This window comes from Capra hircus, chromosome 15, assembly GCF_001704415.2.
Source record: "Capra hircus breed San Clemente chromosome 15, ASM170441v1, whole genome shotgun sequence".
NCBI classification, from domain to species: domain Eukaryota; kingdom Metazoa; phylum Chordata; class Mammalia; order Artiodactyla; family Bovidae; genus Capra; species Capra hircus.
Genome location: NC_030822.1, coordinates 30,617,260 through 30,636,055, shown reverse-complemented (window position 1 = coordinate 30,636,055; position 18,796 = coordinate 30,617,260). Strand labels below are relative to the sequence as shown.

General features: G+C 37.5%; 1 protein-coding gene across 2 annotated transcripts in view; it reads right to left on the bottom strand.

Annotated features, from left to right (window-relative positions):
* FCHSD2 (FCH and double SH3 domains 2) overlaps positions 1-18,796 on the bottom strand; it is a 242,298-nt gene that overhangs the window by 8,748 nt on the left and 214,754 nt on the right. For both annotated transcript variants that reach the window (XM_018059383.1, XM_018059382.1), the window contains exons 13-14: positions 18,499-18,660; positions 4,035-4,169 (exon numbers count right to left, since the gene is read on the bottom strand). In XM_018059383.1, coding sequence (XP_017914872.1) covers positions 4,035-4,169; positions 18,499-18,660 — 297 coding nt within the window. The remainder of the gene's footprint in view (positions 1-4,034; positions 4,170-18,498; positions 18,661-18,796) is intronic.

Here is an 18,796-nt window from a genome sequence, read left to right as displayed (position 1 = left end):
ATAGCTGCTTGAGATAGAAAAACAGTATTGAAAATGGCTGACTAATCACAGAAATACTCCAGGATCAGAATTTTAAGCAGATTACCTCTGACCTCAAAATAAGAGAAAGAGAGTCCACTGATTTCTGATGGCTTTTCCAGTGGAATTTCTTCACTAATCTGAAACCACACTATGCCTTGAATATACCAGAAAAAGGCACCTATATAACAAAGTTGTTTTTCCTAATTCTGTGGCAAAACTTTTCAAAGGTTATCAATACAACCAGATTTCAATGTGTGTGAGAGCAAAGCAGGGGAGTTAAACACCTTTAAATATATTGCTGCCCCTGTAGAAAAGTCATGAAGGTCCATGCAAGTTGTCCAACATTGTTATATAAGCAGTGCTATATACAGCATTGTTATACTAGCAATTCTTTCACTTGACAAGGTCAAGTCCTTCCCATGACACTCAAGACCCTGTGGTCTCCTGATGTTTTGGCCCCAGCAAACTAATCCCTAGTATCTGAATATACTATGTATTGTCTCTATGCCTTCCTTCCAAGAGGCCTTGATCCCTCTTTCCCATTTGGTAACTGGAATTAGATTACTGTGAGTTCAAGTCCAGCTTCAGTCTCTTTCTACAGGCAAGTGACTGTAAGGCCTTTCAGAGCCTCAGTTTTCTTTTTTATTCCTATTACAACGCAAGCTCCATGAAGGCAGAGATTTCTGTCTGTGTTGATCAATGCTGTATCTCCAAGCCTAGAAAAGAGCATAGCATGGTACATGGAAGGTACTCAAGTAATATTTGTTGAATTAATGGATTGGTTGATAATTTCTTCCTTATAGGATTATTGAAAGGATTATATATATATATATATATATATATATATATATATATATATATGGATACTAGGCACACAGGAATTAATAAATGGTAGCTATTATTATTACCCATGATTTGATGCCTGGCTTATATGTATACCAAGACCACCAATGAGCTGGTTGCTTTTTCCTCCTTTTATTCTTATAAGGCTTTGAGTATCCCTCTAACACTAACTATTATGGCACTCAAGTTAGCTGTTTGCACTTGTGGGCTTTCTAATAGAATGACTTCTTTGAGGCAGGGAATGTAATTTTTCTCACTCATCCCAACCAAGGACAGCAAGTGGTCGGTAAATGGTTATTAAATAAACACATGGTCATACACTACCTCATGAAGTCCTGATATGCAGTGGCCACCAGAACCCCAGAAGCAGCCATGCCCTGTTTCCACCACCACCTTTCTAAATTTCCTGTTTTCTGTTAAAACAATACGCTTTTTCCTGGTCATAAAAGTAATAAATGCTCACTGTAGAAAAGCTAGAAATAGGTATAATTGAGATCTGAAGGTAATACAATTTGGTATCTTACTTTCTTGACGTACCATTTCTTCTTACAAAAAAACTCAAATGTAATTTTTCAATTATCCTCATTATATTGTTATGGTTATATTATATGAATGGTTAATTTATTTAGTTATTTCCTTATTGGACTGCTAACTTTGCCCTTATAAAGTAGTACTATGATGAAAAAAAATTTTGTACCCAGAATATTTTTCTATATTGTGGGTCACTTCCTTAGGACAAATGCTAGTAGGGTCAAAGTGACAAGCATTTTTAAGGCTTTTGAAACAAATTCTTGAATTTAGCTTTTCTTAAATTTAGGCTTTCTTTGCTAGTCTGGACCATAGGAATCACAATTAGGCTTATAGTTAAGCCTCTCTGTACTCTAACCTGCCCTCTCTGGAATATCTATACTACGACCAGGGTTACCTTATTTTAAAGCCCAGTCTGATTTTAGGACACGCGACGGCTTCCTTCAGCCAGGATGGAAGCCAAACCTTGGTGTGATCTACAGGTCTATCTGATATCTTTACTTCCAGCTGCTCTGTTTCCCACATTTGATGCTCACACACCACTGAGTTTAACATTTCCTGGACACTCTATCATCTCATCAAACTGTGTCTCTGCATCTGTTGTTTGCATAGAACGCTCTTTCCCTTCTCTACCTCATCATTGTGACTAGAAAGATCTTACTCCTGACCTCACTGAAATGCTACCTTATCTGCAAAATTCCTCAGATGCAATAATCACTCAGATACTTAGGAGCCTCTCCATTTAAAGACCTTAAATTTTAATTCTGGAACTTCAGAGTAAATATAACACTGAGACAGAAGACAGGGAAACAATCCCAACCTAGCTGTATAATATTTTCAAAACATTGCATAAGTGTTTTAAAGATGACTTCAAATTTTCAGAAGATTATCAAAACAGTTTACATTGGGAAGACAAACCCCAACTCTTTTAGAAAAGAAGTATTGTTAAATATATAATAAAAGGATGTCAGATGAAAAGAAGTCTGGCAATCACTGGTATTGAGGAGTAAATGGTGTCAGTTTTTCACTCTCCAGGCAGGGTGCTGGTGGGAGTGAGACTATTCCCTGTATGCTTAAGATTCTCTCCACATACTTCCTCTGTTGTTGTTCCTCAAGCATGGCATTAACGTGAAAGGAATTCATTAACGTGAAAGGGATTCATTTGTTCATGCTTTCCTCACATCATTCATTTATTTGTTCCGCAATTATTTTCTGAGGACCAACTATGCGCCAGGCATTGTCCTAGGTGCTGAAGACACATATGCAAGGCACACAAAGTTTCTGCCTTTAGGGAACTTTAGTGCAGAGTTAGATAAAGACATGTGAAAACAAACAAGATTAAGTTTGGTTGGCGACAGGTTCTATATAGTATCAGTTAATAAATGAGGACAGAAGGGCAATGGGATAGAGTTGTGACTGGGAAGCTGTGCATGTGTTTAGGTGGTCAGGGGAAGCCTGAGGAGGCACTATTTGAGTTGAGCCTATATGAAGAGCACTGGGCAGCCAACCAAGAATTGGGAAAAGACAGTTCTAGGTAAGGGAAAGCAAGTGTAAAGTTGTCAAGTCAGGAAGCAGCAAGTGCTTTTGAAGACTGAAAGGCAGCCAGAGTTGCTAACATGTAGTGAGTAGGTTCAGTGGGTTGGTCTGACATGAAGCTAAGGAGATTGGCAGGGGCCAGATCAGTCTGGACATTTCAGAGCCTAGTAAAGAGTTGGTTTTTCTTTGTGTGATGGAAAGCTTAAAAAGAGTTTTAGGCAGGGGAATAAAGTAATCTCCTATATATGTTAAAGATAAGTTTGGCTATAGGGTGGAAAGTGGACTCTTGGCAGACAAGTATGAAGAAGGGATACCAGTTATTAATTTTTTTTACACTAATCAAAGTAATGGCCTAGACCAAGATGTGAAATGTGAATGGATTCCAGATATGTTTTGGAGGTGGACTCAACAGGACTGGCTATTGATTGGTGAAGGGAGTGAGGAAAAGAGGGGAACTGGGAAAACAAACAATCTACTTTGAGTAAAGAGTTAATGTGAAAGCAGGGCAGGGGTGAGAGAGATTAAAAACTATTATACCAAATCAGGTTTGGAAGTTAGAAGAAAATCTATTTATCCAGGTCCCTGCTTAACCTGGAAATAAGAGATGGTTATATTAATATTAGGATAAGCAAAGTTTTAACAAAACTGTTCTTTTAAGCAATTTTACTTTAATACCAATTTTGAGAACTATCCTAATGGAGAGCCTTGTGCCAAGCAGGCAACTGATAAGGAGAGGAGTTCTATTTACAGAAAATTTACTAGATGCCAGGCACTGTGCTAAATGCTTTGCTATACAAGTGTTATCTCATTTAGTCTCCACATTAGGCCTATAGTATTATCCCCATAATATAGATAAGAAAACTGAGGCTCACGGTAACCAAGGGACTAGCATGGTTATGTAGGTTGTAAGTGGCAGAGACAAGATTTTAACCGAGGCCATCTGACATCAGAGCCTAGACTCTTCCCCATTATGTTACATTGCCTCTAAAATGAACAGAACACCAACATTATGGTAAGTACATCATAAGAGGCTGGGTAGAGACTGTTACTTGTATCTTCAGAGTTGTCACAATTTAACATGAGAAATATGTTAGAGAAATACAAACCTTATAGGAATAAACAACTTTGCAGGTGAGTGGGTAATTTCTTAAGGTACCAGAAGGGCTGGAACTGCTGTCATCAAAAACATCCATGTTGTCCTCAAACTCTTCTCCTTCTTCTCTTTCAGTATCTGCATTAAGCTAGGAAAAATCAGAGGCCACTGGCTAGCTTACTCAGTTACTTCAAGAAGATGCATGAAAGCAGCAAACAACCGGATTGTTTCAAAATGTTAATTTACTCATTCATCCGCACATAGGAAAGTATCTGTTCTGTTCTCACTTGCATTTTTCATGTTATGAAAGGACTGAGATTTTTCTTTTTTTTTTTAAATTTTACTTTATTTTACAATAGTGTGTTGGTTAACCAAGAGTCAGTTAAATACTGACTAATGAAGGCCTCTTACTATTTTAAACTGATCATATTAGCAAACATTAAAAAGATTTCTAAATGCTACCAACACCTTGGACTGCAAGGAGATCCAATCAGTCCATCCTAAAGGAGACCAGTCCTGGGCGTTCATTGGAAGGACTGATGCTGAGGCTGAAACTCCAATACTTTGGCCACCTCACGTGAAGAGTTGACTCATTGGAAAAGACCCTGATACTGGGAGGGATTTGGGGGCAGGAGGAGAAGGGGACGACAGAGGATGAGATGGCTGAATGGCATCACCGACTTGATGCACATGAGTTTGGGTGAACTCCGGGAGTTGGTGATGGACAGGGAGGCCTGGCGTGCTGCGATTCATGGGGTTGCAAAGAGTTGGACACGACTGAGCGACTGAACTGAACCAACGAGGTAGCGAAACAGGTTTTCATCCATGGCTGGTTTAAACGTACACTGGTACCTCCTTGAAAAAAAAAAAAAAAAACCTGGACAGCAATGAAGACCCAGCACAGCCAAAAACAATAAATAAATAAAATTACTTAAAAAAAAAAAAAAGATACGGATAAATTAGAGCATGTGTGCTCTGCTGATAGGAATGTAAAATGGTGTAGCTGCTTTGGAAAAATGCTATGATGGTTCCTTAAAAAAATTTAACATAGAGTTGCTGTATAATCCAGCAATTTCACTTCTGTACTCCCAATGCTCTTCAATTTTAATTTCTATTCTATTTTTTCAATTATTTTTCCCAAAAGAGTTTGAAAGCAGGGATGTGAATACATATTTGTATACCAATGTTGACAGCAGCATTATTCACAACAGCCACAAGGTGGAAGCAACCCAAGCATCCACTGACATGGTTGGATGAACAAACGGTGGTATTCGACAGCAGAATATTACTTAGCTTTAAAAAGGAAGGCCATTCTGACACATACTACAGCATGGGTGAACCCTAAGGGCATTAATATTAAATGAAATAAGCCAGTCACAAAGAAGATAAATACTGCATGATTCTACTGATAAAAAGAGTTCTGGAGACGGATGATGGTTAATGGTTGCACAAAAAAATGCACTTAATGCTACTGGACTTTGTATTTTAAAATGGTTTAAATGATGATGTTTATGTTTCATATATTTTGCCACAGAAAAGGGCACAGTTTCTTTTGAAATGTAATTTCAAAGAAAATAAATGAAAATAAATCCAGTTTCAAGGTATATTACTGCCCATAGCTAAAAGGCATATATTAATTAAAATGGTATTAAGTGTAAAAATGTATCTATCTAGAGTATTGTCTATTACATTAAAATGCAAATAACACTTAAATGAGTATAAACATCTCACAGAGGTAGGCAGAGTAAGGACTAAGACTGGAGAACATAGGAGATGGGCTTGTTCTATATACCTCTGAACTATAAACAAAAAGTAAGTTTTACTTTTTAAACTAAAATCCAGCAAAGAAGAAACAAAATAAGCTCAAAGGTTTCTTGGTTTCTAGCTACATACAAACACTTATTTGGCTACTTTTCCCAATGCTCAAACATACAAAGGCATTAAGGTTTACACAGTAAGGATATAAGGAATGGGCAGTCAGAATTGGGCCTTATGGTAGAACAATTAATTAAAATATCAAACACCTACTAAAGGCTGAACACTAAGCTAGGCTCTGAGATATGAAATGAAGGACAGTCTGCTTTGTGGGAGTTCACAACCTAGAGTGGGAAGTCAGCATACCCAAACGCTAAGTGCACAGACAGCCCTGTGAGTGTGGAGTGACTCGAGAAGGTCAGAGCAGATCTCTGTCCCTGGGATTCTCCAGGCAAGAATACTGGAGTGGGTGGCCATGCCCTTCTCCAGGGTATCTTCCGACCCAGGCATTGAACCCTCTTACTCTCCTGCATTGGCAGGCAGGTTCTTTACAACTAGCGCAACCTGGGAAGCCCTCAAACTAACAAACACATTTACATATATTTGGAAGATGCCTTTATATTCTAGAAAAGGTTACAGACAACTGTGGGCACAAAAAGCAAAACAAAACACCCATACATCCATAACAAAATTAAAGCCAATGTGGGTAGAGTGAGTTTCCAAAAATACAGTATAAGGAATGTTAATATGTACTGTGTTTTGGCACTGGGAATCAATTCAAAATGTTTCATCTTGGCAATGTTATCTGATACTACGCATTCTTTCTTTCTTTATTTTGAATTCATTTTTTGATTCTCACAGAAGGGAATGGAAGGTTGCAGTGACGGCAGCAGGGGTCACTGCTACATGCTTTTGCACTGATCTTGCAGTTTTCCAAAGTATGTCATCTCAGGACAGCTTCTTCCTTTTTCCTCTTCCACCTTCTGTAACTTAACTGTTGCAATGTTTCCTTTTTTTTTTGTTTTTTTAAACTGTTGCAATGTTTTCTTGACCTAGCATTTCTAAAAGCACATTCTTCCTGTTTCTTAACTGCTCACTTATCCCTTTTCCTTCCTGTCACCCGACAGAATTTTAATCAAAACTATTCTTTCCAGTGGTACTAATAATTTTCCTTTCTGGGATGTTGTAAAATGCTTACTGTTATTGCAACGGCAGATAAGAAGAACCTTTCTGAGCTGGTTTTAGTAGCTGACCTCATACTCAGCAAATTACCTCTGAAGGGCTTCATCAGCTTTATGGATCTGACAGACTTGGGTCTGAATGCTGACTATGCCATTTACTTGCTGTATGACCTTGGGCAAATTATTTGATTTCTCAACTTCAATTACCTCATCTCTATAATGAAGACAATTACTTCTTAACAAAGTTATCATGAGGATTAAGTGAGGCAACACTTAAACCCTTAATATATGCTTGTTACAAAGGAGACACTTAATACATAATTGTTGTTTTTATGAGGAAAGGAGAAGATAGATTAAAAAACAAATCTGGTGATCTCCAGCTTAGAGGAAGACAGCTCCCTGTAAGTGGCTAGGAGAACCTCTGAATTCCATCTAGACAGAAAAGTGAACATCATTCCAAATACAACACAGGTATATTATAAAAGATGATGTTGAAAATATCAGCCAAATGGATTTCTGTTTCCAGGCAAGATGGAATATCAGGGACCAGGTTTAAACCTTCCAGACACAGCTAAAAAACTGTTCAAAATTTACAAAAGAACAGTTTTCAAGACACTGGACATTATGTGATGATGAACACTGATCCTTGCAGGAAACAAACAATTTCCCCAACCTACTATCTGAAAAAATTTTCCAAGATGAGATACAGCAGGAGAGAATCCAGGAAGAGGTTGGTGATCTACTGGAATTGAAGACACGAAACTGGGACTTCAGGAAGGCCAAAGTGGCTAGGGTTTGCACAGTAATGAAGAAAAGAGAAACGCATAGAGAGAACTCTGGAAATCTACAGAGGGTCCTCCTTAAGTCTTCAGCTAAGTACTGATAAGCACATGTACATCAAGAACTACCCAAAGCCACTGATAGAACCCCTCAAACGATTAGAGGGAACCATCCTCAGCATTCACATAGGCCTGGGAATATTTCCTGTTCCCTCTTAACAGAGCAGAAAACCTCACAAGGCATAGGGCATCAAGTAGAGAAATTAGAAAATCAGTAAGGATTCGGAAGACTTGAACAACACTACAAACCAATTTAACTGACGTTTATAAAAGATAACACCTAACAATAGCAGATTATATTTTCTTTTCAAGTACACTTGGAAGATTTATTGATATATATCATATAATGGGCCACAAAACAAGTCTTGATAAATTAAAAATGATTCAAGTACGTTATCTGACCACAGTGGAAATAAATTATGTCATTAACAGAAAGGTATCTGTAAAACTCCCAAATATTTGGAAATTCAATAATACTTCTAAACAACCCGTGAAACAAAGAAGAAATTAAAAGGCCAATTAGAAAATATTTAAAATTGAATGGAAATAATAACACAATGTATCTGAGTTTGTGTGGTGGTGCTTAAGCAACATGTAGTGGGAAATGTTTAGTATGACATGCCTATACTGAAAAAGAAGTAAAGTCTCACATCAATGACCTCAGCTTCCATGTTAAAAATGTTAGGAAACAGCAAATTAAGTCCAAATTAATCAGGAAAAGGAAATAATAAAAAAAAATGAGAGCAGAAATCAATAAAATAAAAAAACAGAAAAATAACAGGGAAAAAAGTCAATGAAATCAAAAGCTGTTTTGTTTTTTGGTGACGATACATCAAATTTATAAACCTCTAGTAGGATGATCAAGGGGAAAAAAAAGGAGAAACAAATAACCAACATCAAGGAGTAGGAGAAGTGATCTCACTACAGATCCTCCAGATAATCAAATAATAAAAAATATTATGAACGACTTTATGCCAATAAATGTGGCAACTTACATGAAACCAACAAATTCTTTGAAAGACACAAATGATCAAAGTCCATTCAAGAAGACTAAGTTGAAGAACCCTATCTCTATTAAAGAAATTGAGTTTGTTGCTTAATAAAAAACTCCCGCAAAACTCCCCTCCAGGTCCAGGCTCTGGTGAGTTCTACTAAACATATAAGGAAGAAAAAAATTCTACATAGGCTTCCAGAATATTGAAGAGGAAGGGATTCAAATTATTTTATGAGACAAGCATTATTCCCAAATCAGACAAAAACAGTTTAAGAAAACTATAGACTAATAAAGTATCTTCCATAATCAGACATATAAAATGCTAATCAAAATTTTAACAAATCAATTCTAATCAATATATAAAAAGGATAATAGTTCATCAGGAATGCAAAGTTGGTTTAATATATGAAAAATCATCAGTGTACTTCACCATATTAACAAACAAATACGAAAAATCATTTAATATTTAGGACTTCCCTGTAACTCAAAGGATCAAGAATCTGCCTGCAATGTAGGAGAGTGGGGTTCGATCCCTGAGTCAGGAAGATCCTCTGGAGAAGGGAATGGCAATTCAGCCCAGCATTCTTGCCTGGAGAGTCCCACAGACAGAGAAGCCTAGAGGGCTAGAGCCCGTGGGGTTGCAAGGAGTCAGACAGGATTGAGCAACTAACACTTCACTTCAACATCCATTCCTATTAGTAAACTAAACAAAAATGGAGGAAACTTCCTTGACATGGGAAAGGGCATCTACAAAAATCCTACCATGAACATCATACTTAATGGTGAAAGACTATGCTTTCTCCCCAAGTTTGGGAACAACACAAGAACATCATGTTGGTTCTCACCACTTCTATTCAAGCAGTGTACTGGACACTGGAGCTGTTATAATAAGGGTAGGGGGGAAGTAAGCATAGAAGGAGATAAAAGGCACTTTGAATTGGAAAGGAAGAAGTAAAACTGTCTTTGTATACAGGTTACGTAATTATCTATATAGAAAATCTACATTAAAAAAACTAATGAATGAGTTTAGCAATGTTGTAGGATACAAAATCGATATACAAAAATCAATTGTATTTCTATATGTTAGTAATGAACAATCAGAAGTTGGAATAAAAACTATTAGGACAGCATCAAAAACTATGGACTAGAGATAAGTCTGACAAAAGATGTGCAACACCTACACACTGAAAACTATCAAACACTGCTTAGAGAGATGAAAGACAATTGAAAGACTCAATATTGTTATGATATCAAATACCTTCAAGCTGATCTACAGATTCGCCGTAATCCTAATGAAAAAATTCTGATAGGTTTTTCTGGTAGAAAACCGATTTGAAAATTCATATGGAAAAGCAAAGAAATGAGAATATCCAAAACAATTTTGAAAAGGAAGAAACGTGGAAGTTTTTACCTGACTTCCGGACCTAAAAGTTACAATAATTAAGACACAGCAGCACTGTCATCAAGCTAGGCAAACAGATCAATGAAACAGAATAGGAGGTCCAAATATAGACCCATACATATATGGTTAGTTGATTTTTGACAAAGATGTAAAGGCATTTCAGTAGAGAAATGACAGTCTTTTAAACAAAAACAAGAAAAAAGAATTGTACTCACTCTTCTTAACTCATACAATCACAAACTTACATGTAAAACCTAAAATTATAAAACATACAAGAAAACCTTTATGACTTCGGGTTGGACAAAGGTTTCCTAGTTATATCACAGCATGGTCCATGAAAGAGAAAAAAAGTAAGTTGGACTTCAACCAAAAAATTTCTGCTCTTTGAAAGATACTGTTAAGAAAATGAAAAGACAAGCCACAGACTCGGAGAAAATTACATAAATCATCTATCTGATAAAAGATTTGTATCCAGAGTATAAAAAGAACTCTCAAAATACAATAAAAAGAGAACAAACCACCTAATGAAATATACTTGAAAAATCTGAATGGATAGTTCACTGAAGAAGATATACATGTGTAAAACAAGCATGTGAAAAGATGCTCAACACTATTTTAATGACAACGGGCTGCACAGTACTTGAAGATGCTATAAGACCATTAATTACATCAAAATAGGGCAGTCAATAATTCACCAGATGCTTAAAACAAGAAATTAAAAAAGAAAAGATACAGCAATTGAAATGAATCATGAAAAAGGTTAGAGGAATAAAGAGTCATCTAAGGAGTGAGAAAAAAAAGCAGGGCTTTAGAGACAGACATATTTGGGTTCTAATCCCAGCTCTCTCCACTTACTAGCTGCGTGCTGCTGGGCAAGATAGTTAATTCTTCTCAGTCTATCTTCTCATCTGTAAATACATTCAGGATGGTTGTGATTATTAATTAAAATAATATATGAATGTGCCTGACATGGTACCTGGTACAGAATAGATGATTTATCAAAGTGAATACCCTCTTTTTGGTAGCATTTTTAGCTTAGTTGGTAGAACTGGAATAAACTGCTTAAAGTTCAGATTAATATTTTTGAACATGTATCATGTGTAAGGACCTGTGTTAAGCACTTTACTTGTTATGGCTATGGAGAAAGTCAAAGAACATAACACGGCTAGAGATACTTCTCATAGAAGTGAAATGCTCTAGCTTTTCAATGCCCATCTTTGGTCTTGGCTGTCAGTAAGTGACACTGGTTCTCTTGATCTGTGGACACCAACCCAACAGTCATTATATGCAGCTAGATAATTTCCAGCCCCTGGCAAAGGGTCTCATGAGCAGTGATGGCTCAATACATGCTTACTAAATTGAACTAAACTGATCCTTCTGGGAACCTGAAATGTCAGTTTCATTAAAAGTGTGGACATTTTGAGTATGGAGTTTAGTCCAGTAAAAAGGTGAATGCCCATCTGGAAATACTGTAAATAAAAAAGCCACTGAAGATTTTCGTAGGTGTATTCCATTATTTTCTATAGTTTACATTTCTCTCATCATGAAAATCCATTCTTCATTTCTTTGGGATTTAGCTCAAGCCAACAAACAGGTTTCTGTGTTATAAAAACAACATTGGCTGCGAGGACTATAAGGCATTACTGAGGCAGATGGGAACCAAATTAGCATCCTAAAGGTTTAAAATCTTTACTCTTGCCTTTCAGACACATACTGAGCATGATCTTCATAATGAACAGACCTAGAATTTATTTCTATGCAACTCTGTGAAATGCTGATATACTTAGGGATGCTTCCCAACAGAGTAGATGTCAGGATGCCTTGGCACAGTAGTTGGGGGAAGTGGTTGAAAACAAGGAAGTCATGTAAGCACTGTCAGCTACAGTCTGGAAATCTAGAGAGGAAAAAAGAATAGACAGAAAGAACAAAAATAAACCAACCTCAAACTAAGAATCTCTGACTCAGTAATTCTAAGATTCTAACTTACAGAAAAAAAATCCCCAGTATGAAAAAATGTGTAAAAATGTTTTAAAGAGTGTTATTTAGACTATGTGGAGGCAAGCCAAATACTAACCACAAAGAGTTAAGTAAATGCATTCCTGATGGGATATTACACAGACGTGAAAAGGATGATTAGGAAGGTCATCCATCAATATGGAATGTTAGATAAAAATATCAAAATTAACCTTATTATGATAAAGGTGTTCAAAAAAGGAAGAGTAGAAAGAGGAAGGAATTCAATTAAGTTGCTAACAGTGTTGTTATAAGGATGGAGCTTTTTTTATTTTCTTCTCTGCCATACTTCCTAATTTTTTGTTATCTAGTTATATGATTTTTCTATTCTACAATTAATATAATTTCAAAATTAGGTTTTAAACTGGGTATGGGTTTCTGAGTAAGAGACGGCAAGAAAATGAGAAGGGATAAAGTGACAGAAGGGGTGACTGGGTCACTGGCAGCAGTCCAATCATAGGAGACTGTATGCAGGGTCTGATTAACCATCAACTGAATAATTATACCAGCAGAATGCTCTCCATTAAAAAATATTGCTATATTGTGATTTTTTTCCCCTTCCTATTCCTATATTCTATACCACAGCATAATACAGAAGGCAAAGAGTTAATACTCAAGAAAGTATAGTCCCTTCCTTATTCTATAAGATAGACAACATATGTTTTAAAAATATCTATCTCTATAGGGCACTTTACACTAGTAATGTCTAATAGTACTATTAACTATGTTTTCCAGACGAAAGGGAATTCTAAACCTGATGATTAATGCTTTTGCTGGCATCTGTAATGGAAGAAATAATTTGGACCCCGAATGTGTATTTCTACTCTCTGTTCCTCTCCAGCTAGCTGTCAGTGTGAAGAGCTACAAATTCCTCCAAGTTATTTCAGGGTTGTCATTTAAAATCAGGTTAAATAAATATTGGGACTTCATTAAACTATGTTATTCTTACATCTTTCCCTTATTTATACTGATAGTAGAGCATCCACAAAACACATCCCTCAGCTGAAACTGAGAAAATACAGGTTCTGTAAGAGCGACTAGAGGGAAGAAAGAGTGGAATGGGATTGCAAAATGCTGCTTTCACAGAGGATACGACATGTCTCTAGATGAGCTGATGTTTTGGGACAGTTGTCAAAAATATCTGATTTATTCAACACGTACAATCAGTCTGTACCACTCACTGCCAGACACTATACTAGGGATATCTCCTTCATTTCCTTCTTCCATACTCAGATGCCTTCCTTTATCTCTTGTTAAATTTCTTTAAAGACTATCCCAAATGACATTTCCTTGATGAGGACATTTCCTTCTCTCCCATTTTTCTAGCTGGTGTAAGCATACCTTGGAGATACTGTGGGTTTGGTTTCAGACCACCACAATAAAGTCAGTTCAGTTCAGTCGCTTAGTCATGTATGACTCTTTGTGACCCCATGGACAGCAGAACATCAGGCTTCCCTGTCCATCACCAACTCTTGGAGCTTGCTCAAACTCAGGTCCATCTAGTTGGTGATACCATCCAACCAACTCATCCTCTGTTGTCTACTTCTCCTCCTGCCTTCAATCTTTCCCAGCATCAGGGTCTTTTCCAATGAGTCAGTGCTGTGCATCAGGTGACCAAAGTATTGGAGCTTCAGCTCCAGCATCAGTCCATCCAATGAATATTCAGGACTGATTTCCTTTAGGATTGACTGGTTTGATCTCTGTGCACATAAATCTATGTTTACATTATACTGTAGTTATTAAGCATGCAATACTATATGTCTAAAAAATTTATATACCTTAACTAAGAAATACTTTATAGCCAAAAAAATGCTATCATTTGAGTCTTCAGTGAGTCATAATCTTTTTGCTGGTAAAATGGTCTTGCTTCGATGTTGATGGATGCTGACTGATCAAGGTGGTGACTGCTGAAAGCTTGGGTGCCCGTGGCAGTTTCTTAAAATGGGATAACACTGAAGTTTGTGGCATTGATTGACTCTTCCTCTCATGAACTATTTCTCTGTAGCATGCAAAGCTATTTGATAGCATTTTACCCACAGTAAAACTTCTTTCAAAACTGGAGGCAATCTTCCTAAACCCTGATTAATCAACTAAGTTCATGTAATAGTCGAAACCTTTTGTGGTTACATGAGCAATCTTCACATCTTCACCAGGAGTAGATTCCATCTCAGGAAACCACTTTCGTTGCTCATACACAAGAAGTAACTCTTAATCCATTAAGTTTTATTACATGATTGCAGTGATCAGTCCCATCTTGAGGCTCCACTTCTAGTTCTAGATCTCTTGGTGTTACTACTACTCTTGTATTACTTCCTCCACTGAATTCTTGAATCCCTCAAAGTCATCCATGAGGGTTGCAATCAACTTCCAAAGTCCTGTTCAAATTGATATTTTGACCTCTTCCCATGAATCATGAGTGTTCTAAGTGGCATCTAGAATGGTGAATCCTTTCCAAAAGGTTTTCAACTTACTCTGCCTAGAGCCATCAGAAGAATCACTATCAAAGGCAACTACAGACTTACGAAATGTGTATCTTAAGTCATTAGACCTGAATATCAAAATTACTCCTTGATCCATGGAATATTGTATTAGCAGGTATGAAAACATGAATCTAATTGTACATCTCCATCAGAGCTCTTGGGTGACCAGGTGCATCGCCAATGAACAGTAATATTTGCAAAGGAATCTTTTTTTCTGAGATCTTTTAAATTTTTAAGAAAATGTATTTATGTTTCTTGGCTGTGCTGGGTCTTTGTTGCTGCATGGGCTTTCCTCTAGTTGCGGCAAGCAGGGGCTGCTCTCTAGCTGCCGTGGGAGGGCTTTGCATTGCGGTGGCTTCTCCTGTTGCAGAGCACAGGCTCCCGGGGCGCAGGTTTCAGTAGCTGCAGCACGTGGACTCAGCAGTTGTGGCTCACAGGCTTAGTTGCTCTGTGGCATGTGGCATCTTCCTGAACTAAGGATCAAACCCCTGTCTCCTGCACTGGCAGGGCAGATTCTTTACCACTGAGCCACCAGGGAAGACTGTGTAGTAGATCTTAAACAGTGGGTGTAAAATATTCATAAAGTCAGGTTGTAAAGTGATACACTGTCATCCAGGTTTTGTTCCATTTACAGAGAATAGCAGAGTAGATTTAGCATAATTCTTGAAGTCCCTAGAATTTTCAGAATGGTAAATGAGCACCGGCTTCAATTTAAAGTCACCAGCTTCCTTAGCCCCTAACAAAATAGTCAGCCTGTGCTTCGAAGCTTTGAAGCCAGGCATTGCCTTCTCTCTATCTATGTAAGTCCTAGGTGACATCTTTTCCCATGGTGAAGCTATTTTGTCTACATTGAATATCTGTTTTTCAGTGTGACCACCTTCATTAATGATCTTAACTAGATCTTCTGGATAACCTGCTATAGCTTCCACATCAGCATTTTGCTGCTTTACCTTGCACTTTTATGTTACAAAGACAGTTTCTTTCCTTAAACTTCATGAACCAACCTCTGCTAGCTTCCAACTTTTCTTTTTACAGCTTCCTTACTTCTTTCAGCCTTCATAGAATTGAAAACAGTTAGGGCCTTGCTCTGGATTAAGCTTTGGCTTAATGGAATGTTGTGGCTGGTTTGATCATCTATCCAGACCACTAAGACTTCCTTGCTACCAGCAATAAAGCTTTTTTTCTTTCTTATCATTCACATATTCACTGGAGTAGTACTTTTCATTTCCCTTAAGAACTTTTCATTTGCGTTCATAACATGGCCAAACGTTTGGCTCAAGAGGTCTAGCTTTTGGCCTCTGTTGGCTTTTGATGTTCCTTTCTCATTAAGCTTAATCATTTCTAGCTTTTGATTCAGACTGAGAGATGTGCAACTCTCCCTTTCACCTGACCACTCTATTGATTATTAATCAGCCTAATTTCAATATGGTTGCATCTCTGGGAATAGGGAGGCCAGAAGAGACGGAGGGAGACAGAGGAATGGCTAGTCAGGGAAGTAGTCAGAACACATAAACATTTATCAATTAACAGATGGGATTCGTGGTGCCCCAAAATGTTACAGTGGTAACATCACAGATGGCTGATCACAGATCACCATAACAAACGTAAAATGAAAAAAGAAAGAAAGAAAGTGAAGTCTCTCAGTCGTGCCCGACTCTTTGCGACCCCATGGACAGTAGCCTGCACCAAGGTCCTTCGTCCATGGGATTTTCAAGGCAAGAGTACTGGGGTGGGTTGCCATTTCCTTCTCCAAAATGAAAAAGGAAACCTTTAATTTGTTAAAAAATGCAATTGTTGGTGAGCGCAATAAAGTGAATTGCAATAAAATGAGGTATGTTAAGTTTTTCTGATACAATTTTACAAAACCATGAGATTTTGGAGCTGGAGGGTATCTTAGAATTTCTGAAATCCAGACTTTTTCCAATATGTGCTGAGGAGTTAGGAGTTATCAATTTCAAGTTTGCTACACAATAGTTCAGTCATATACTTCCATGTATCATTAAGATCCATAGAAGTCTGTCTGCTCTACCAGTTTGTAAGCTTGTTGAGGAGAAATACCAAGTCTTGTTCATCTCCAATTTGCCCAGGAAGTGGGCACATAAGGATAAGGGCCTGCCCAGTTGATAGAGTTAGAAAAGATGCTAGTCTGCAGAAAACCATGGGGTTGATAAGTTGCCAATAGTAAGTACTGTTGAAGAAGCCAAAAGCAAGAATGTATCTGGAATTTGTTATCACTGTAAGTTTTGTTAAACAGAATAATGTGAATTAGATGGAAGCTGTGGCTTTTAAAAGATGCAATGGGAAGAGACATTCCATGAGACAGAGCAACTCTGTTGTATTTGAAACAAGGTAAGTTCTTCTAACCCCAAAGTCAAGTAAGTGATATGTACTTATTTTCCCCAGCTGGATTACCATTAATAGTGAAATAAAAATAAACCTTCAGTAGATTGCTTTTCCTTAAATTGCACATGCACTCACAATCTTTTTTAAATGTACAAGCGTATTCTCATTAGAAAGTCAGAATGCCATGTGAAAAAACTGACAAAACTTCCAGGAATGTTCTTAAACTATGGCCACTTTCTCTAGCTCGATTCCTTTTATCTGAAAGGGCACAAATATTGAAGAGGCACTATGGATATAGTGGAAAGTCAGGAGGTTAGAGTTTTAGTTTGCTACTATGCCATCTGGGCTTCCCAGGTGGTGCAGAGGTAAGGAATTCACCTGCCACTGCCGGAGACAAAGAGACATAGGTTTGATCCCTGAGTTGGGAAGATCCCCTGGAGTAAGAAATGGCAACCCACTCTAGTATTCTTGCTTGGAAAGTTCCATAGACAGAGAAGCCTGGCGGGCTACAGTCTAGGGGGTTGCAGAGTCAGACATGACTGAGAAACTGAGCACACACACTATTCCATTTATCTGTTGATTCATTCACTTTGTCCTTCAACAGACATTTATGGGTACTGATAGGTGCCAGACACTTTGCTGTGCAGAACAGTGAACCAGGTAGGCATGGAAATTATATTTCAGGGAAGAAGATAGATGATAAATAAAACAAGAAGACAAATACAGATTGTAATAAATGCCATATGGAAATAAACTAGATGAGAGAGAATAATGGGTAGGGAGGTAGCAGGAAAAAATAGTTCGACCAGCAAGGCATTATATATCCACCTATGTAGTATCAGGCAAATCACTGAACTTTTCGGATACTCAGATTTCCAGGATGAAAAACCATGGTTGAACTGGATGCATCAGAGGGGAGAACACTCTGAACCTGCAGTAAGAAAACTTCAGCGTGAGTTCTGGCCTTATTCATAAACCTGTACCTGTAGCACTGTCTCCCTGATGAAAGAGACTGTGAGCAGAGTGTGGCGGTCCTTGTGAACTGAACAGACTAAGTCATAGGCTGTGTTCCTTCCCCTTCTTCAACACTATTCACAATGCTCCGGATGTTTATTTTCATTTACACTGAAGAAGACCTCTGAAAACTCTGGAAACACTAGACTAAAATTTTTAACCTGCTACCTCTGGATAAGAAATATACCTACTTTTATGAATGGGATAATGATAAACCTACCAGTGATAATATTTTATCACTATATAATGCACATTTTAAAAAGTACTATTCTTTTCTTCTCTCTTTCCTACACTAAGTTTAACTCAATTAGTGATAGACTAAAGGAAAAAACCACAAACCATTAGAAAATCCATTACTTTTTCTTTAAAATTTTGGCTATTATCAAGTTTGGTTACACAGTCATAGAAGAGCATCCTTTAGTGAAGTTAGCCCATCATATTCAAGAGAAACTGTACCGAGTGTAAGGCTCCATTATTAGTCACTGCAGGAAGGCGGGCCCATCGCTCATTTTCCAGTTCTTCCATCACTTGGTTCATTGCACTCTTTAGCCATGTGTCGACAGAAACACCAATCTGCTTTAGTAGGTCCAGTCGGGCTTCAGCTTTCAACTTAATTATCTAAGAGAACCAAGAAAATGGTCAGAAAGCAAAGCATTCTTTCCTCAAATTAATTGCTTTTAAGTTATTCCTGATTTAGTAATTAGGACAATCTTGATATTCACTAGTAATTCTTTCTTGGCATAGATGTTAATTT